The sequence below is a fragment of the Siniperca chuatsi genome, linkage group LG3, assembly GCF_020085105.1.
Source record: "Siniperca chuatsi isolate FFG_IHB_CAS linkage group LG3, ASM2008510v1, whole genome shotgun sequence".
NCBI classification, from domain to species: domain Eukaryota; kingdom Metazoa; phylum Chordata; class Actinopteri; order Centrarchiformes; family Sinipercidae; genus Siniperca; species Siniperca chuatsi.
This window is the reverse complement of record NC_058044.1, coordinates 28,648,952-28,670,349: the sequence shown is the minus strand read 5'-3', so window position 1 is coordinate 28,670,349 and position 21,398 is coordinate 28,648,952. Positions and strand designations below refer to the sequence as shown.

The following is a 21,398-nucleotide window of genomic DNA, read 5'->3' as shown; positions in this document are numbered from 1 at the left end:
AAGGCAAAAAGCCAGGGAAATGATCTTTATATGTCATCAAGTGAAGCATGTGTAAGCTGTCCCTCTGCCATCTCTCCTCCAGGAAGTCTTGTCCTCAGTTTGCTTGGGTGTTAGAAATATATGAAATATGTGTTCAAGGCCTACGGTGGGGGCCTGAAAAGTATAGATACTTATACTCATTACAAACACAGATGGATAAATGTATATTCCTTAATAGGAATCAGTTAGAGAACAAAAACTGTACGCAGATGCTTGTATATTTTGTCTGATTAGCTGTACCGAGTTTGATCAAGAGCATGTGTTCTTACTGACACTTAAGAGCAGACAACACAAAATATTGTACGTTTATATGGAAAAAGAAAGTGTATTACTTGAGAAAGTTTAAAATGGATGTGGATGCAGTGTCCTCTACTGGGCAATGGCTGCGGTTACAACAAATTGCAGTTCAGGAGGCATAAAAGGGATTTTATTCCATAAGCTGTTTCAGCAAAAACATGCTCTTTTCATTTAAATTTAAAATTTCTCTCCACAGCAAAAGTAGAACAAGATCACATTCTACCCAGCTGCAGTTTCTATTAGCCAAAACAAAATCTATTCTACTTTTCCTTACAACTGAGAAGCCTCACCTTCTTCACTGTCAGAACAAACTGGAGCTGATATTATTCTGTGTAATGAAACTACAGCTCCCTAGGGGTTCTCCAATTGGCTGCTATTTATAGGACTCCATCCCTATAGATATATCTAACTGACGGGGTCAATGCCAAAGATTTGAATCAAATAAAGCTTCTGCATTCATGCAAACTTTTGCTGTATTTCCTGATTGAACTTATGTTATCCTACAGCAGTGGCATGGATAAATGTACAGGTGGCTCTTTATCATTCAGTCTTATGAACCAATTTATGTTTTTAGCCATGCTAGCGGCGTGGCTACATGGATGACAGTGTTGGTTGGTCCACCACTTTGGCTCAGACTGAAATGTCCTAACAACTATTAAGGAGTGCCATGAAATGTTGCACAGACATTGATGATGTCCCAGAGGCCGAATCCTTCTGACTTTGGCGATCCCCTGACTTTCCATCTAGTGCCACCAGCAGGTCAAATTTTCTACATATCTAGTGAAATATCCACATTTGTAAGATGAATTGGCATAAAATCTGGAAGAGACATTCATGGTTCTCAGACTAGTAGCATGCGCAGGTTGACATTTGTGGTTTTGAGTGAAATGTCTTTACAACTATTGGATGGATTGACATGGAATTTGGTACAGACATTCCCCTCAGGACGAATTGTAATAACTTTGGTGATCCCTTAACTGTTCATCTAGTGCGATCATCAGGTCAAAATTCATCTAATATTCTGGTTAATGACTAAATACCTGCAAAACAAATGTTCAGGGCTAATTAGCAAATGTTAAAGGAAAGGAAGACAGATGAAGTTAAATATCAAGACAATATTTTATCTCCAATCTATGCAAGAGAAACATGAATTAATAAACAAAAAAATAAAAATTTCTTTAATTAGACTATACAGCAAAATGTTGCTGTTGGTGGTGATATGATAAAAGCTATATCTGCAGTCCATTAGGGCTGCAACTAATGATTATTTTCCTTATTGATTAATCTGCTGATTGTTTTCTTGATCAGTCCATTAATCATTGTGTCTATAAAATGTCAGAAAATACTGAAGAATGCCCTGTTTAATCCACACAGCTCAAGGTGCCGTCTTCAAATGTCAACAGTCCAAAAATCAGTTTATCATCGTGTATGACAAAGAAAAACATAACACATTTAAGAAGCAGGAACCAGCAAACGTTTGGCTTTTTTTTTGCTTCAGAAATGACTAAAATGATTATTTGATTATCAAATTATCTAATTAATTTGCTGTTGATAAACTAACCGTTGCAGCAGTCAACAGTCAATGCACGTTTTCAAAATCATTTCAATACCATTGTCAATACCAAAAAACTGCCACCAGAGGGTCTCGATAAAACGAGACAAAAATGTAACACTTCCAGTAACCTCATACAACTGATTCTGTAAAAAAGAATAATACATTTATGCATGTATGAATGTTTGCAGAGTGGTTCTTAGACAATCATTTGAAGCTTACGTTGAAGCAACGAACCAGATAAGACACGAAAAGCAGTTTTAAAATGAGTAGTTAACTGTAGTTAACAGTTCTGTTTCTGCATTTAGATACAGTAAAAGGAGTGCTGCAGTGGCATCAGTACCTTGCTGTCCACTTATATTTAGATTCAATAATTTATTGCCATGTCAACTGCAGTTGATTGGAATTTGAAAACATAACATAAAAAACACAGACATTAGTGGTGACACCTCGCCGCACTGGGACACAGAAATATCCTGCAGGTGTGTACGAGCAGAGAGCAGCATGAGTGCAGGAAGTGGTTTTCAGAGTCTGACAAACTGATCTCAGCAGGAAGTGCAGCCTCGCTTCAACAGGAAACTGATTTTAACAGTCAACAGTCCACACACCCACAGGTAGCTGATAGCAAGCGGATCCTGTCCCTCCTTTACTTATAGACTGCTAGATTGATCATGGTATTGACAATAGCCACAGGTAGTATTTGTGTTCTATACCTTTACATTCAATATCATTCAAGATATTCATTTTTGCTAGACAGGAGAGATGCTGCCCTTGGTTATTTATGTCATTAAAATTAGTACAAGTATACTTCTAAACATAAGAACATAAATCACAGTTTGTGTATTTGAACCATTCCATTATTAGATTAATTTAATCATCAGGTATCTTGATAGTTTTCATTTGTCAGTTAGTTGTATCCTTGTCCTTCAAACGCCATCATTTAAATGAACTCAAAATGTAAAACCACATTTCTCACACTCATACTGTGAGAGACTAAATGACTCAAGAACTGACGGACAAACAGGTTTCCTTTAAAGTGAAGCTGGAGCTGATAGCTACCTACAGCAGGCCTACATCAAATCACAAAAAAGCATGCGTGTACATTTCTGTGAGGCTGATTTCTTCCTGGACATCCTGGGTCATGTGTTGCAGAGGACATCAGAGTGTTTGATTTGGAGGAAAACATTAGACATTAAAGAAGAACAGGAAGTGAGGAAGAAGGGAAGTATTAAGTGCATTGCTGTAAGAGAAGAAAAAAAAATTGATTTCTGTAAATAGGTGAACTTCTCTGTGCCATTTCATGAGGAAGCAAGCAGACCGTAGAGCAACCACAGTCAGAGCAGTTTGCTGCAGGATGACGTTTTGCAAGACAGGAAACGAGAGAAGCAGTGAGATAGAAGCAGTGAGGGAACGACTACTTTGTCATCCTTAGCACTTACAACAATCTCCAAGATAGTAGTAAATCAGAAGGGAAGCCGACGAGGTCTCCCATGAAGGTGTTTGAATTTAGTTTGATGAATTCTTGAGGAGGGACAAAACTTGCATCACACACCCTAAAAATCTGAAATGGGCACTGAGGAGAAGCATTTAGAGCCTGCAGCTCATCAACCACCGAAGGAGCAGGGATCACCAGAGAAGGAAAAGGAATCTCCTGTGGAGCCTCAAGGACAAACATCTGAGACCACCGACCCCCTCAACACATACAAGTGGCATACCGGCTCCAAGGGAACGCCCAATGAGGTGAAAGAAGAAGGAGAAGGAGGGGCAGCTTCTTCCACATCTACAGTCGATAAGATTCAGAAGGCCTCCACCAACAAATGGAGCAAGATGCAAAACTGGCGCAAGGCCCTGAGCGAGGACCCTGGAGACAAAAATTCATCCAGTGGGAAAGGTGGAGAGGGAGCCAAGCCGGATAAAGGCACTGGAGGAACCAGAAAGAACCCGTTCAGAAGGGCCCTGTCCGAGCCTCCCGGGTCACTGTTTGCAGCCCTGTCTCCTTCCTCCAGCTCTGCCAGCTCAGCTCAGCCAGCTTCATCGTCGGCAGAGGCCTCAGGGGTCTCCTCCACAGACCCTTCACAGAGAGCAGGCGGAGGAGCACTCATAAAAAAGTACCTGAGGACTGTGTCCCAGAAGCTCAAGAGGCCCAAGCTGCAGAGTCGGAGCAGCACCCTGAACCTACTGCCAGGTAATGCTGTGTAATCTGAAAGTAGACATATACTCAAACTATATTACTCTCCAATTTCATGTTAGCGATAAGCACAGTTGTTGGAATGATTCATCTTGATATGTTAAACACATCATGGTAAAATTATGGTAAAATGTGAATCCCCACAAACAAAATGCACTCCACAACATTTTGTTTTCATGTAGCAAAATGGTTACCCCATGTGGTTTAACCATGATTTCCTTTTACTGTATGTAGGATCATTCAGTTAAACACTACAGTAGGAGGGGTATGTGTGACTTTCTTCACAATGACACGTGATAAATGTGGCTGTATTACTGTTAAGAGAAGTTCAGCATCTAGTGCCATATTAGACAAACTCAGCAATAAAAACACAACCTAAGAGAAAAGCTGACAAATTTAAAATAACCTTGAGGAGGAACCTAAAGACAGAAAGGTATGAAAGTCAAAACAACAACATAACTAGTTGCAATTAATTGAAATGAATTAACTCTTGGGGTTAAATTCTGGGAAACTGGAGCTTATTTATCTACCAATAAAAGCTACAGTGATGTGTACGTTCAAACCGGAGATACATGGAAAACCTATTTTGAAAAGATCTATATATTTTTTATTTCCAAGCAACATAGCAAATCTCAGAAAAGCTAAAGGACTTAGAAAAAAAAATTTAATAAGCACCAGACATCACTGGTGCGATAGACATCACCCTATCATTGAATTAGAGCTAAAAAAAAAACAACTCTGTATTTGTGATGGCATCTTAAACAACTTTTAGCAGCAGACAATGCTCAATTAAATATCAAAGTTTATTTAGTTTGAGTTTTCCCCGTAAGCTGAAGTGCAGGTGTGAGCACACCCGACGACAAATCTGAACCTGAGACTATACAGAAGGATCTGCGTCAGTGGTTTTCTAAACTGATAAAGAGTGGCATAGTAGTAAGTTCTGTTTTAAGTACATAAAAAGTACATACACAGTACACAAGAATGACAAATTGGATGTCAAAATCAGTGTTAAACACAGTTCTGTTTAAATATGTGACACAAGAGTGGAGGCCTTAGCAAGGCTATAATCCCAGCCCCACCCATTTCAAATGTATGTAAATGAACATTAGTAGTACAGTCTCAACAACAGCTGGTCTCACGTTTTTCAGACACAGAAATCATGTGTCACAGTGAACATGACAAAGACCAAAACCATCACTTTGTAAAAAAGGTCAAAACTGCCTCTGGAGGTTTAATGTAGCTATAACTGAACAACAACAAACCAGGACCTACTCTTACCTAGATTTACAAAACCACTCCCACAGGAAACGTCTGTTCTGCTGAGAGGGAACTCAAAGCTTAAGCAAAAAATTTGGATTCTGAGGAAATGGCTGAAAAAATTTAATTAGTTCTTGAACCAGTTGCACTGTATGGCACATGGTGTGTGGCTTTTTGTAGAAAAGGTTTCAGTCGTAGTCATCAGAACACTCCTGGACGAATGAGTGACTACACCGTCTTATTTTGAAGAATTGTGTGGCTTTTTGTTACAAAAATGGCGCAGAAAGTTCAAGAGCATAGAAAGAAAAAGACAATAATTCAGGGCTGAATTTGGTCAATATTCTTTACTTTTAAATACCCATAATGTCATGTTTAAGCAAATTATCCTACCTTAGTACTGAGGCTGGTTGACCTTTCATCTAGTGACATCAGAAGCCAACTTCAAGACAACTTCAGAGAATTGGACCTAGCCAAAGTTCACAACAAAAACTAAGTACATATTTGGGCATGAGCTAACAGTATATTTTGGTGAACTACCTGACCACAGAAACATTGGCAACACACAGACTGAGCAACGATCATCCAACTGTACAAGAGACTTTATCTGGATTATAAAAATTGATAGATAAGGAGAAAGTCTCATTCATTATATAAAATGTCACTTTGTGCCATCATCTCTTTCTTTCCTTTTAGAATAATAGATATTTTATTGTTGCAATATTTTTTCATCTATCCATCCTACATCTCTCCTATACACAAGAAAAACTCCTACACAAAAAAAACACTCTACATTGATCATAGCTCTCATTTAATTGCTACTTGCAGTTACTTAACAGTTAGTTATTTTCAATCTACACATTATTGTACAAAACACGTTTTTAAAAAATCATGCCAATTAAGCTTATTAAAAAGGAGAAAATTGAAACCTAAAGTACCATGCAAATACATGTTGAAGGATGTGTACATCAAGAAAAAACTACAGAGAAACCACAGGATATGCGCAGCTCATCCTGGTTGGTGTGTCATTCAAAGAAAGCGATAACATCAGCAGCCCCCGGCAACTCCACAAAAGGAAGTGGACAAGTGCTGTGGGAGATAAGTCTCATCAGACCATAATTACCAAAACTAAAAAACAAACCAGCATGTGCCTGCAATTATGTTCCTGCAATATTCATATTTCATTTAACTATATAGTTGGTTCTCCAGAGTGAGAGAAATTATATTTGTTATTTATTTTGCTGAATGTGTCTAGAATGTGTGTATGGTGTGGACAGACTGCTTGCAACATTGCCAATTCTCTGTAAGCTGTGTGGTGATGGATATCACTGTTTGTGTGCGCACAGATGTGGCTGAACCAACACCAGCTGGACCCACTGAACTCCCAAGACTACAATGGGCGCCGCCTCAGGAGGTCCCATTATGGGACATTAGCAACTGTATCCTTGAAGATGGACAAATTCTCATTTCTCCAGAGGAAGAGGTACCAGCACACACGTACACACCACTCACCAACTCCCAATGGTTAACCAAAAGTCTATTACACCTGCAGACACAGTGCAAACATGAAACATGAAAAATTAAAAACAACTGGGAGGGGAAAGCACTACACTTCCACTAAAAAGAACAACAATCTTTTAAAGTCTTCAGTTGTTTTATTTGGATAGAGTGATAAAATATGTGTGTGTGTGTGTGTTTTTTTTCCCAAGCCAACAATGTGGACCCGAAACCGTGTCAGCAGCAACCTGTCCAATCTCAGCATGCAGAACCTTGTAGATATGGACACAGGTTAATACATCACCCACCCACCCACCCACATACATGATATATATATGTAAATAAACAAATTCATGTATTTTAAAATGCAGTTAACACTAAGCAAAACTATCAGGAATTTGGGCAAGAATGACCAGAATAACAGCTACTGACATCACAGCAAAACCAAGTATGATTCTGCAGACAGTAACAGAGGAAATAGCTGAATGTTAATGCGTGCGAGTGACTGTCAAATTGCTTCCTCTTTGTTTTTTTTGGTGAAGATAGCATCATGCCTGGGCGTTCTAGCAGTCCTATGAAAGATCGTAGAGAGGGAGAGGGCAGAAGTCAGTATCTGCTTCCATTCAAGTCTGCAGTTTTGCTTAGAAGAAGCTGTGAGACTTCACTGTGGAAGTGGCTGATCCTGTATTGATTTTGGCTGTTTGGCTCGGAGTCATTATCAACATATGAAAATGAAGAGAGGAGGGGAAAGTTAAAGGGTCAGAGATCGAAGTAACAAGACTGTGGCACACCTCTGGACTAAATGATGGGATTTAGACGCTGGATTGTTTGTGGTGGGGCTTTGGGTAAGCAAAAGAGAAAAAAAGTCTTCTACATTTGCATCTTTGACTTTAAAGATATCTTAAAAAAAGGGACACTGAAGAGACATCAGGGCGAATCATGGCAGAATGTGATTTTCTAATTTCATCCTCTGCAAACCTTTAAATGGATTTCAATAATAAGAATGTCTGCTAACAAAGTATACACAATTAGTAAACTTAAATAGCTGCAGTTCCAGCTGAAAACCACATCCTGTATGGCTTAATCTGAAAGTATTTGCTAATATTACAGCCTTGACTGAGGTATTGAGAATTTAGTCTTTCTTCAGTGGAAGTGCAGAAATAAGTGCTGCTGGTGGTCTTGGCGCAGTGACGAGACTGAATTTTGACTGGCAGTTTTGAGAGAAGGGTTTGCACTCAGGGAGTGAAAATCAAAAATTTGGTGTGGATATGTGATGCCTGGAAGCAAATTACTCATAAAAATATAATCGAAATATACAAAGTATTGACCACAAACCGTAAACGGAAAGAAACTATATTTCTATGTATATAATTGCTTAACACTAACAAGCGTGTTAGAATACTGAAAAACATTTACATAAAAATGACATTTTCGGTTCATTGTCAATATCAAAGTGTTCATTTCTTCCTGATACTTAGAATGTAGCCCTGACCATGTGGGCCTGCAAGGGGGCCCTCGACCAAAGAACCAAGATGGCGGTGTGAGGGTGAGTATTGTACACACCAGAGATAACAATCCTGTTGATGTAATACATAATTGTTTCTCATACACCATGCATGCCTTCTTCACCCTTAGGCACTGATCAAGCGACGTCTCGAGAACAGGGCCAAGAGGAATAGTAACACCCAACTAAACCCTTTGGGACTAAACAAAGGAAGCAGGTAAAGTTCACTGTAATGTTTGCGAAGGCAAAGACAGTGCAGCCCATAAGTACTCCTCCTGCACTGTCCAAAACCTGGTCTATGTATAACAAAAGTGTACAGCCACACTAGCGTCTCTGTGAGGCTGATCTAAATGGTAACATCAGCATGCTAACATGCTCACAAAGACAACATGCTGATGTCTAGCAGGTATCATTACCATGTTCACTATCTTAATTTAGCATGTTAGCATGCTAACATTTGCACAACTATGCACAAAACGCAAAGTACAACTGAGGATGATGGGAATGTCATCAGTTTTTTAAGAACAGTATTTGGTCATAAGCCAAAGTAATGGACAAATTGAAATTTTGAACTGATGACACTAAATGTCAATGTAAAGTTAAGAGATCACCAAAGTTATTACAATTCACCCTGAAGGGGACATGAATGTCTGTACCAAAATTCATGGGGATCCATCCAATAGTTGTTGGATAAATGATATTGTAGTGGATGTTGAGATATTTCACTGGATAAGTGAATAATTTGACTTGCTGGTGGTGCTAGAGAATAAGTCAGGGTATCAGAAAAGTCCATAGGCTTCATCCTCTGGACATCCTGGATATCTGTACCAAATTTTACGGCAATCTATTCAATAGTTGCCAAGACAGGTCACAAAAAAATAAAATCTTAACATCACAGTGCTACTTGAGGAAAACTCAGGGATCACCAAAGTCAGTAGGCTACAACCTGTAGGAACCATGAATGTCTGTACAAACTTTTATGGCTATCAGTATGATCTCTACAAGCCGTTGTTTTTTTTTTTTATTTACCACTACTACCACTGCTCTATACAGTGATGTGAAAAAGTGTTTGCCCCCTTCCTGATTTCTTATTCTTTTGTATGTTTGTCACACTTAAATGTTTCAGATCATCAAACAAATTTAAATATTGGTCAAAGATCACACAAGTAAACACAAAATGCAGTTTTTAAATGAACGTTGTTATTATTAAGGGGAAACTAAATCCAAACCTACATGGCCCTGTGTGAAATAGTGACTGCCCCCTAAACCTAATAACTGGTTGCACCACCCTTAGCAGCAACAACTGTAATCAAGCGTTTGCGATAACTTGCAATGAGTTTTTTTACAGCGCTGTGGAGGAATTTTGCCCCACTCATCTTTGCAGAATTGTTGTAATTCAGCCACATTGGAGGGTTTTCGAGCATGAACTGCCTTTTTAAGGTCATGCCACAGCATCTCAATAGGATTCAGGTCAGGACTTTGACTAGGCCACTCCAAAGTCTTCATTTTGTTCTTCTTCAGCCATTCAGAGACCCCACAACAACATCCAAAGAACTGCAGGCCTCACTTGCCTCAGTTAAGGTCAGTGTTCATGACTCCACCATAAGAAAGACAATGGGCAAAAATGGCCTGCATGGCAGAGGTCCAAGACGAAAACCACTGCTGAGCAAAAAGAACCTTAAGGCTCGTCTCATTTTTGCCACAAAACAGCTTGATGAGACAAAGACTTTTGGGAAAATACTCTGTGGACTGACGAGACAAAAGTTTAACTTTTTGGAAGGTGTGTGTCCCATTACATCTGGCGTGGGCGTTTTGCCCACATTTAAGTGTGACAAACATGCAAAAAAATAAGAAATCAGGAAGGGGGCAAACACTTTTTCACACCACTGTATATCACGCACATACTGTATATTTATAGTACCAACAGTCTGTGAAAGTTCTACAATAGGGCTAGTGTCCCATGGGTGTTACAATGGGTAGAAAAAGGTTAAAGAACATTGATAAATCATGGTATTTAACACTTAACTGTTTTATCATTTCCATTTTGACTGACTTTTTCCTACTCTATTTCTAAGGCACTATGGTTCCCGGGAGTCTGTGTCAATTCCAGTCAGTGCAGTGGGGAGTTTAGATCTGAGTGCAGACACCAGCACTGTCATCAGGCCCGTCCACAGCTCCATTTTGGGGGAGAAGTACTGCTTTGAGGTACACTTCAACATGTGCATTCTGTGTATGATGCTCCTTCAGGCTTCTCAAGCAGCATCATACAGTGCCCTCCATTGTGTCAAAAAAAGAAACTTCCTATCCCAGTAAGGCTAACATGGTCTGTTGGGTTCAATGTACTTATAGGTGATAAACTCTGAGAACACCCACTGCTTTGGCTGCTCCTCAGCTGCCGAACGTGACCGTTGGATTGAAGACCTGAGACGGGCTGCCCAGCCCAATAAGGTAAGCCATTAGCTATTTGTTCCCAAAAAATTAAATAAAATGTGTTATGCAAAATCAAAATGCTAATAAAAAGAGCTAACTGCATCATTGTTCATAGGATAACATCGAGCGCACAGAGAACTCTCTAAGTCTGTGGGTAAATGAAGCCAAGGATCTGCCCCCCAAACGGTGTTATTACTGCGAGGTACACCTGGACGGGACCCTGTTCGCCCGCACCAGCAGCCGAGCTGTCGGCAACCGCTCCAGCCTGGCAGGGGACAGTTCTGCTGGGTCTTCAGGGGGACTGGGGGCCAGTGGAGGTGCGGCTGGAGGGTGTCAGTTATTCTGGGGTGAATTCTTTGAGCTAGACAACCTGCCCTGCGTCTCCCAAATCACCTTGCACCTCTTCCGTGAAGAAGACCCCAAGAAAAAGCGTCACTCCCGAGACGAGTCCAGCCTGCACCCACTGGGCAGCGTGGCCATACCTTTAGCTGACATCCGAGGGAGGACCTATCAGGAGAAGTGGTATCCCATCACTCCATACAAGGCAACAGGCACAGCGGGGAACAAAGAACTGCTCGGGTCACAGGCTTCACTCCGCATCAAGGCCCGTTTCCAGAATTTGCAAGTGCTGCCCATGGAGAAATACAAAGAGTTTGCTGAGTATGTGACGGTGGATTATGTGGAAATGTGCAGTAGCCTGGAGCCACTTCTGAATGTGAAGGAGAAGGAAGAGCTGGCAGGAGCTCTGGTCCATGTACTGCAGAGTATTGGCAAAGCCAAGGTGGAGAATGAGTCTGAAAATCCATATAAGCTAACTGCATCACAGTTTTGACATCCCACAATGGGAAAAAAGTCAAACATAGTCTGATTTTAAAAATACTACAAAAAGTAATAATAAGACATGTTTTCTTAATTGAATGTGTATTGAATGTGTATGCTTCAGGAGTTCCTCATTGATTTGGGCAGTGCAGAGGTGGAGCGTCTTGGAGAGAAGGAGGCACTGATCTTCAGAGAGAACACACTGGCCACTAAAGCCATAGATGAATATATGAAGCTGGTTGGCCAGAAGTACCTCATTGACACACTAGGTAGGATAGTTCTGTGGAAAAGCTGGCTTCTTGTAATTGGTATGGGTTGGTGCTTTGTTTTCACTGAACTCTGTGCTTTTTTTTTCACTCCAGGGGACTTTATCACCCGTCTTTACGCCTCGGTGGAGAACTGTGAAGTTGACCCTCGTAAATGCCCTGCGTCTGAACTGTCAAACAACCAGAGGCACTTGAGGGAAACCTGTGAGGAGGTGGTGCAAAAGATTGTTGAGATCCATGGGTGAGAGAAGAGAGGTCATCCTAGAAAATGACATGAAATAACAAATATTAACTGATCAGGCCAGTAGTGGTATTGAACTAATGAAAAAGTCAAATTCATAGAGCTGATGCTTGACATGTTTCTTGCCTTCAGATCCTTTCCTGAAGAGTTAAACAAGATCTTCTCCAGCTGGGTGGAGCTGTGTGAAGACCAGGACAGACCGGAGATTGGCCAACGTCTCATCTCTGCTTCCCTCTTCCTTCGCTTCTTATGTCCTGCTATCCTCAGTCCTTCTCTTTTTGGTCTGACACAGCCTTATCCAGAGCCAAACACCCTGCGTACCCTCACCTTAACAGCCAAAGTCATTCAGAATCTGGCCAACTTCACCCTGTGAGTGGCCTCTTATCTGCTTTGACAAGAAAAACATCTTTTGACATACAAGTATTCTAGAAATGAGAATAAAGACACTTATGTAAATGAAATCTTGTGTTCTGATTCAGGTTTGGAGAGAAGGAGGAATACATGCTCTTTATGAACGAATTCCTGCAGCAGCACTGGGATGGAATGAGAGGCTTTCTACAAACAGTGTCGAATTTAGACACGGAAATCCCAATGACTTCCTTCGATGGTTATGTGGACCTGCCTCTGCGCTTGGCTGTGCTGCATGGCCTGCTAGTAGACATTGTCTATCAGAGGGACCAGGTAGGATGGAAAACCAGTGAGTCCAGTATGGTAGTAGTACTTGAACCTTAAGCTTGTGTGTGATTGGATCAGTAGACTGTTAAGCATACCATATAATTTCCAGTGTCCATGAGTCAATTTGGAGACTCACATACACAGAAAATACTGCAACTTTGATCATTGGTCTGTTTATGCTAGAAAAGAAGTTTGTACAACATGTAGTCTGACCGTGCCGGAAGGCAAAAGTGTTCCCCACCCCCAGTTCAGACGTCGGAAAGGTGTGGGAGGAGGAAGTTTCCAAAGTTATTTGACCGTCCTACAAGCACTTCTGAAGAAGTATACTAGCGCCTCAACCCTAACCGAAACCTTTAAGATCAGGTGTGGACAAGATGTAGGGTGTAATTGAGTTTATATTCTGCATGTGCTAAGACGTAGACCTAATTAGAGTGTATAAGGCAAGTAATTATTTGGTTCATACCAAACCGAACAAAGTCACATACTAAACCGCATATACCAAATGGCTTGTGACAAATACACTTACATTACATGCCTAACAGGACAAGTCTCCAATTGCCTGATTAAAAGCCTCATTTACTGTACACCTGATGTGATCCATGTGTATCCAGATGTCAGTGGATATGGAGCTAGTTTTGGACGTTTGCAATTAGACCTTTTCCTTTCAAACTGCCAGACATCTCCAGGTGTAGTCAGTCACAGCTGACTATTCTGATTAATGTTTGCATGTACAGCTTGCCTTAATGGCATTTTTCTCATCCATACAAGGTATCATGCTATTGATGTTTACAGAGTATACTAAATGGGACCTAACATGCAGCTTGTTTCTTCCTCAGAACACAATTGACAAGCTGCACCCTCTGCCTTTGATTCTGAACCAGATAACAGAGTCACTGGGCCCTCAAGCACCTCGGATCATAGTTAGCAGGTATGTTTAAGACCTAAACCTTATGTGACTTGTCAGCAACTTATGTATTACAAACTTGAACATGGTGTTGCTACATGTGTCTGTCTTATAGCCAAATGGGACAAGCCAGGCCAGTGTACATTCCTCCTAAAGACTTGGGCAAGTACAGCCCTCACCAATCATCCCTCCAGCAGCTTCCTGTGGACTCCAAAGGCCTACGAGATGGGTATGATAGTTGTATGTCTGTTACTTGGCTCAGCCAGTATTGCTTTTTAGATGTCAATCATGAGGACAATTTCTGACTGCTCCTTAAGTTTTTGTGCCAATGATCCATCCACTCATCTATTTAATTTCTACCACCGGTATGGCTTGTAGGTAGGCCAGACTTCCTTACATGCTAGACCTCCAGGTATGTCCTCCAGATCTTTTTTTGGCAAATCCAGAAGTACTCCCAAGCCAGATGACATATATAATCCCTCCAGCATGTTCTGGGTCAGCACATGAGTCTCCTCACAGTTGGACCTGCCCAGAATACCTCCACAGGTAGTGTCAGGGAGATACCCTAATTGGTCCTTCTAAATACCAAGGAGTAACTGTTCTATTCCAAACTCATTCTGGATGTCTGAGCTGTTCACCCTATCCAGTCACATGTGTCCATAGCCTCATTCTTTTGGTCAATACCCAGAGCTCATGACCATACACAGAGGTTGGAAGTATTATCAACTGGTAATTAAGGCCTCTTCAGACAGACCAGTAACAGTAACACTTGCCTTGGATGCCAGTATGAGTGATTAACACTTTAAATCCAAAACCATATATGTAGTCAAGGGTTTTTCTGAAGAACATTTAAATATTAGAATATCATATGCACCAGAAATACCATAAATAAAATGTCACTATATTTTACTGCAATACGTCTGTGGCTAGTGAAAGGCCAGTCAGGTATCCTTTCCTCAATTCAGGATATATACATACACAGTATACAATACAAATATAGGAGGGTTTAACGTGCTAAAATTACTTGCAGATTTTCCAAATACCATCATTTGATGTATGGCACTTAATTAATACATTCATTCTTTCAACAGGGATATTAGGACTCGGAGGAGTATGAGAGAGAGGAAGCCAGTCACCAGAACTCAGAGTGCTCCACACAGACGTCCCGGTCACGCAAAACATGCCTTGAAGAGGCAGACAAGTTCTGAAACTCTGCCGACAGCTGAAATTGAACAAGAGATGGAGACGAACCAACCACTTATCTCATCACCGAATACTGTGAGTACAAAGAGGAACTGTGAACCTGGCTTGACCGGAGCTCAGCAGGTCATGTGCTCATGCCACTGCAATAAATACCTTTTTATAGTGGGTTATCCTGTTTTTTTAATCAATAATAAACATATGTTTGACATGTATGTTAACACAGACATAATATGACTTTGTGTGGTTAATCAGAAGGAATCTTTCATCCTGTTTCAGAGTGCCAGTATCAAACGGCAACCTGCACCAGTTCCCTGGATCAAAGTCAGCCACAACAGGGAGTCAAGTGAGATGAAGACTGAGAATGAGCCGTTCACCTTACTGGATAGGGTATGTCAAACCTCCTACCCACTAAAGTGACATAATTTTGGCTGTATAGTGTATGATTTGATGTATGATTTATTACATTATATTTCACTTCACATACCAGCATGCTCAAGAGCTATCAGAGCTACGTCTGGGGATAGAGCAGGTGACGGAGCGTGAGCTGGACATGGCAAAGCGCCTGGAGGACTTCATTATCCAAAGCCAAGACCAGAATGCAATGCTGCAGACAGAGGTGAATGAGCTCCGGAATCTACTGGCTGTGCGCGAGGAGCAGCTCGCCAGTGCCACCTTTAGGTAAGACAGTGGAGTTAAACAGAAATGTGCATGTTCCATTTGTCAGCAAATGGATTCAGTTTTCAAAGGAAATATATTTAATTTCACCTGCTTTTTGTATGTTTATTATGCATATGTGTATTCAGTCTTCATTATCTGTATTCCACACTTTATAACTTTAATTAGTCTCATAAAGATTAATGAAGCTGGTGATACTTCATTTGCATTGGGTGTGGAAAGCAATAGGCTATGCTGTGTTTTAATTGTGTTTTAATTGTTATTACTAATTATCAGTAAATTATTTCATGTTTCCAAATCATTTGTTACTAATGTGTTCTGTTCTTGTCTATATAAGCATCTCTTCTATCTGTGTGTGCCACAGGCTGGGTGTGATTGAGGAGGAAAGGGAGGAAGATGAGAGGAAGCTAACTGTTGCCATTGCAGCAGCCGAGCGAATGAACGAACTGGTAAGAAAGACAGAGAAAGCCAATTATCAAACTTTGTTAAAGGAATAGTTCACATAGCCATTTTATCTATTCAACCCCATGTCAGTTAAAACTGCACTGAACTTTGTAGAACCTTCAAAAACTGAGCATGCTTGGGTATAAACTATCGAGTTTGAAGGAGTAATTTTTGCAGCTTCAAGGTGAAAAGCATTTAATTTCACACTGTGTGTTTTGTAGTTTATTTGCACTATTTGTCCCCCGCACACAATCAGTTCTGCATGACCCCTGGCATTATCAATGGGGAGAACATAATGAGATAGATAATTAGATTACACTTTGGACCCACAAGAAACGATATAATTATGATATAATTCTAATTAAAATCTAATTATTCTGAGAGTGAGTTGAGTGTGTTTGGTGCACTTTTAAATGTTTAATCACCTGAGCTGTGGTTTAATAGATAATGAGCTAATTTTAATATCAGTTCAGATTCAATGCATCTTTTCCATAATACTAAAAGGTATTTACTATGGAGGGATCGTGGTAGAAACCTCTTCATTGACAGTATACAGCAGTTAAACTGCATACATGAGTGAGTCGATGGAAACATATTCATGGCTGTTTTCTATGTGCTCACAGGAGGAGCAGTTTGCAGGCCTACTGAGGGACCTTCACCAGCTCAGTGAGGCTTACAACAGCGGCCAAAACAACATGCAGCATCCTGAAAAGCCACGCGTCAACAGCAAATAAACCCTGACAGTAAAAAGATTTAGAGCAGTATCACAATTTTGTGTAAATACATATATAAAGTTCATGTGGGAACCACTGCCTGAAGTCACAATTATGGTTTCCTGATCAGGTGTAAGTTTATTTTATGAACATTTTCGGAATGGATGTAAGTGGGTAAACTCCGACTGAGGACAATGTGAAAGCTACAGGATTTGTCTGCATTTCAGCTTTTATTGTATCTCAGCTACAGATGTGTTTGAATTGCCAAACTTTCTGATAAATAAAAGAACCACAACCTAAAGTGTTTCTCTCAGTGCATCCTGCAGTGGATCATTGTAAATGCAACAGAGGTGGAACATAAGTGTATCTACTCAGCTACTTTAATTAAGGAAAGTACACTTTATACTTCTACTCCACTACATTCCAGAGGGAAATATCGCACTTTATACTACACTACATTTATTTGGCAGCTATAATTACTTTGCAAATCAAGATTTTACCTGAAAACAGTTTATGATCAGTTTATAAAACATGCCTCACTAACAAATTAAGCTGCCCAGCAATCTATAGTATTGATGTAAGTCGTTCAAATTAGCTACATCCACCACCTACAACATTAAAATGCTGCAACACAATAATGCATCAGTAATATTAATCCAATAATACAATCAAGGCTGGATCACCAACCAGGTTCACCATGTGACAATTAGTTTGTGGTAATTTAATTAATTGCCAATGTGTTAACATTACTTGAACCACTAAAACATACTGTAAACTAAATCATAGGAGCCTTAAGGTAACACCTGCATTATTATCTAATCTTTAGGCCTTGTCTTGTAAAGGGGCCATGCATCAAAATATGGTTTTATGGCCTTTATTATTGTAGTACATATTGTGCTCAGTATTTTACTAAATTTGGGCTTAATCAAGTTATCGCAAAGTAATTACTAATTGGGGCTCACATTTATTTTTTAACCTGTCGTGACGTCGCCTTCTAGTTTTCGGGCGGAGCGGGGTATGTCACAGATTTTTTTGGGGTCAAGTGGACATAATTACTGGATTTTCTCTGGAAAAAGGAAAGTAACTGCTGTTATAAATGAACACTAAAAAATGGGACCAGTATCAATAGATAATGTAATAAAGTGATTGTACATGTAACTTACTAACTCAAAAAAGTGGATTTAGTGTTATTTTTAAAAAATAATTCATTTTTATAAGATAAGTCAAATGAGATACAGCAAATCGAGGCAAAGGCATACAGTAGTTTATAGGTTGGTTGTTTCTAATTAAATTTAAACACATCTTTTATTTTAGAATGAAGGTATTATCCTAGCCATTATTGGTGGTGATTTTTACATTTAATTTGTACCAAATAATATTGACTACTCTGATTTTTTCTTTTTTATAGATGATAAAAGAAGTTAAGGGAGCACATGATTCTTCTTAGTTTTCCTTTTTAAATTTGAATCAGCATTGTACAGACTAGATGTAAGCAGATTACATCATTTGTGAGTAATTCAACAATCACATATTCTGCCAATGTAAATTGTAATCATCACTGAATAAAGTTGTCAGCATCACCCTAAAAATACAAGAGTAACCACCAAAGCTGTTATAAATAAATTCAGTTCTTGCAAACTCGGAGTGGTTTCATTTAAAATGCTGCAGGCTCATTTATTGAGGCTGTAACAAGCTATTATCAATATTGGGCTTGTTGCGGTTGTTTATTTGTCTCGCGAGAGTTGGCAACACTGGGGAGAGGGAGAGAGAGAGCGAGAGCGCGAGAGAGAGAGAGAGAGAGAGAGAGAGAGAGAGACTTTGCCAATAATCATTAGGTTACACTCTTAGCTATCGGACCTGTGCATTTAACACCCGGGCTAGGCTGCTGTGTGAAGCTAAAGCAGAACGTTATCAAGTTGGAGTGAGTTATCCCGCATTAACTGTACACTCGAGGACTAAAGGTATTGTGGGAGATTTAGCCTAAATATGTTAAATGCCTGTTCATGTTTTTCTACGTGACTGTACATTTGAATGTCAAACTCGGCGGCGTTTGTTACGTTTGTTTACATTTTACACTGACAGTTTAAGTTAACGCTGCTATTTTGCTATAAAAAACCCGCCAAACTAGAGGGAAACCGTCGACATTAAGAGTTAATTTTGCTGAATCAAAACTAGTATGCTCTCGCCTTGCTTTCGTTTTCACGCACTTGACAAGTTAAGTTTCGTTTCTCCCTCGTAGCCTCGTCTGACGTTTCATCATGGCCGAAGTGGACGAGAGTCAGTTTTCTCTCATGAGTCTGGAGGATGAGCTGACCTGCAGCATCTGTCTGAGTACCTTTGACTGTCCGGTGACCATCCCCTGCGGACACAACTTCTGCCAGGACTGCCTCCTGGCCACCTGGAAGGACTCCTACAGCTGTCCTCAGTGTCGGACCCACTTCGCCACCCAACCGGAGCTGAAGAAAAACACGGTCCTCAGCACCGTCGTGGAGACCTTCAACTTGAGGTCGACCAAGAGCGAGGCCAGCCTGACAGCAGAGGAGAGCAAAGCCGAGAAAGAGGATGTCATACGCTGTGATACATGTATGGAAGCAGAGGCGTCCCAGACCTGCCTCACCTGCATGGCCTCTTTCTGTGAGGAGCACCTGCGGCCTCACCGGGAAAACCCAAACTTCCGTATCCACCAGCTGAGTGAGCCTGTAGGCGACCTTTCGGAGCGTATCTGCTCGGACCACCACAAGCTGATGGAGCTCTTCTGCACCCAACATGGCCGCCCAATCTGCAGCTTCTGCCTCCAGCAAGTCCACAAAGGCTGCTCCTTCATGGCTCCTGAGGAGCAGAGGAACCTGAAAGAGGTTTGTGGGTCTCAGTATTCGCAGAAGTTTAAAGTGCCAGTTCATCCAAATTAAGAAAAAAAAAGCCATCCGCCTTAAGTGGTATCTAGCCATACAGATAGTTTAAAGTTTCTGACTCCATTTCCCCCAAAATAGGAATGAACGGAATTTTGTTTGTGGTGCTCAAAGCATAAAAAATATATTTAAAAATATGTGTCTTTTTAAGTATGCCTATGCTTGCTATTCCTCATTTTGGTAGGAAGTAGTTCCTAGGGTGGAATGTGACTAATTACAAAAACTCATGTGCTGTTCGTAATTACAGTTCTGAGATACATGTACTTTATTTAAGCATTTAGATTTTATGTATTATTTTACTCTTCTACTCATGGCTGGTGTGAGCAGGGCAACAGGGATAGGACCCATATGCAGATGAATCAGAATCAGAAATACTCTTTCGTTACAGCTGCTCACTGTCAGTCAGTGCACACAGGAATAGAAGTTCTAAGCAAATCAAAATATAATACACTATAATACAGGCAAGTAAATTAAGTACAAGGTGGATATAAGTATAAATTAGAATAAGTGTAAAGTACAAAGTGGATCTATCGGTTGATGATAAGTATGTACGGTATAATAATGTAATAATATGTAATAAGTAATAGTGCATGTACTGACAAGTTAAGTGTAGCTTATTAAAATGATTATGAGACGGTGGATTTTACACAGCAGTAACAGAAGTATGAATAAATATCAATAAATGGGAATTTTAAACTGAAAAGAGTATATTGCATAGCAGTATTAAACAGAGAATGTTGCACAATTATTTCAAGTATTGCAGTGATGATATGATCAATGTCCAGTTTAGTGACGTAGGGTCATATAGACTGACACTTAGAGGGAGGAGTTAAAGAGTTTGATGGCTACAGGCAGGAATGACTTCCTGTGGCGCTCTGTGGTGCTTTTGGGGGGAAAGGAGGCAGAGCGGGTGTAGTTTAATGATCTATTTACAAAAATAAGGTGCAAAGGCTTACAGGACCATAAGGCAGGCAAGGATCAACACCAGAGAGGCAGTCCAAAACAGGCTAACCAATTACTGGACTCTGGACTGAACTAGGAGCAGGCAGAAATCCATAGTCCAACCAATGAGGCAGAAGGCAGAAACAGGCAGATGGAAGGCTGGAGAGCCAGGCAAACACAGTAGCTAATCTGGCACAGGAACAAAGCATCTGGGCTGGTAGTGAGTGGCTGATGAGCGGATGAGATGCAGGCGGAGAGATGGGCGGGGAAGCTCTGGTGAGGGGAATGAGGCGATTGCAGGGCAGATTGGGAGTGGCAGGATCTGGAATGAAAGGGGGAAAGTGACGGCATCTGGGGGACAGGTAAAGAATAACACTGAAGGGGCCTGGAAAGTGGAGCTGTGTCTGCAGAGAGGGACAGAGAGGCAGAATGAGCAGGAATACACACAATTGAGGCAGACATTGTGACATACTCTACTACATTTCAGAATATTGTACTTTTTACTCCACTACTTTTATGTGACAGCCATAGTTAATAGTTACTTTTGACATTTAGATTTTAAATACAAAACCTACGATCAGCTTATAAAATACGATGCACAATTACTATACAGTATATACGTGGTTAATCAATAACAATAATCCAAAAATACAATGCAAACAGTTTAATAATACTCTTAATGGGGCCATTCTGCATAAAGAAGAATTTTACTTTTGATATTTTAAGTAAATATTGCTCATAATACTTAGATACTTTTACTTAAGTTTCATACTTAAGTATAGATTTTTACATATATCAGAGCATTTTGACACAGTAGTTTTGCTACTTTTACTTGAGTAAAGGATC

At 40.3% G+C, this 21,398-nt stretch overlaps 2 protein-coding genes across 7 annotated transcripts in view; both read left to right on the top strand.

Annotated features, from left to right (window-relative positions):
* Positions 1–2,470: 2,470 nt before the first annotated feature.
* rasal3 (RAS protein activator like 3) lies at positions 2,471–17,002 on the top strand. 2 transcript variants are annotated; one of them, XM_044188732.1, is made up of 19 exons: positions 2,471–4,073; positions 6,677–6,813; positions 7,040–7,118; positions 8,306–8,373; positions 8,463–8,548; positions 10,407–10,536; positions 10,681–10,779; positions 10,877–11,542; positions 11,705–11,849; positions 11,943–12,087; positions 12,220–12,456; positions 12,567–12,768; positions 13,599–13,690; positions 13,782–13,895; positions 14,758–14,944; positions 15,146–15,256; positions 15,357–15,547; positions 15,909–15,993; positions 16,612–17,002. In XM_044188732.1, exons 1-19 carry the CDS (start codon positions 3,455–3,457, stop codon positions 16,720–16,722), a joined length of 3,504 nt encoding a protein of 1,167 aa, XP_044044667.1. In that variant the 5' UTR covers positions 2,471–3,454; the 3' UTR covers positions 16,723–17,002. The 2 variants fall into 2 exon arrangements, with proteins under 2 accessions (XP_044044667.1, XP_044044668.1); XM_044188733.1 differs by lacking the exons at positions 2,471–4,073; positions 6,677–6,813; positions 7,040–7,118 and adding an exon at positions 7,391–7,672.
* A 1,463-nt stretch (positions 17,003–18,465) lies between these two features.
* The window catches only part of LOC122872559 (E3 ubiquitin/ISG15 ligase TRIM25-like), a 43,956-nt gene continuing 41,023 nt past the window's right edge, over positions 18,466–21,398 (top strand). For 3 of the 5 annotated variants that reach the window (XR_006377218.1, XM_044188734.1, XM_044188735.1), the window contains exons 1-2: positions 18,467–18,662; positions 18,941–19,556. Coding sequence is in view for 4 of the 5 variants with exons in the window: in XM_044188734.1 (XP_044044669.1) it covers positions 18,960–19,556 (597 nt within the window). In the remaining variant the exon portion in view is untranslated. Of the gene's footprint in view, positions 18,663–18,940; positions 19,557–21,398 lie in introns of all 5 variants that reach the window. The other 2 variants (XM_044188737.1, XM_044188736.1) reach the window with 2 other exon arrangements.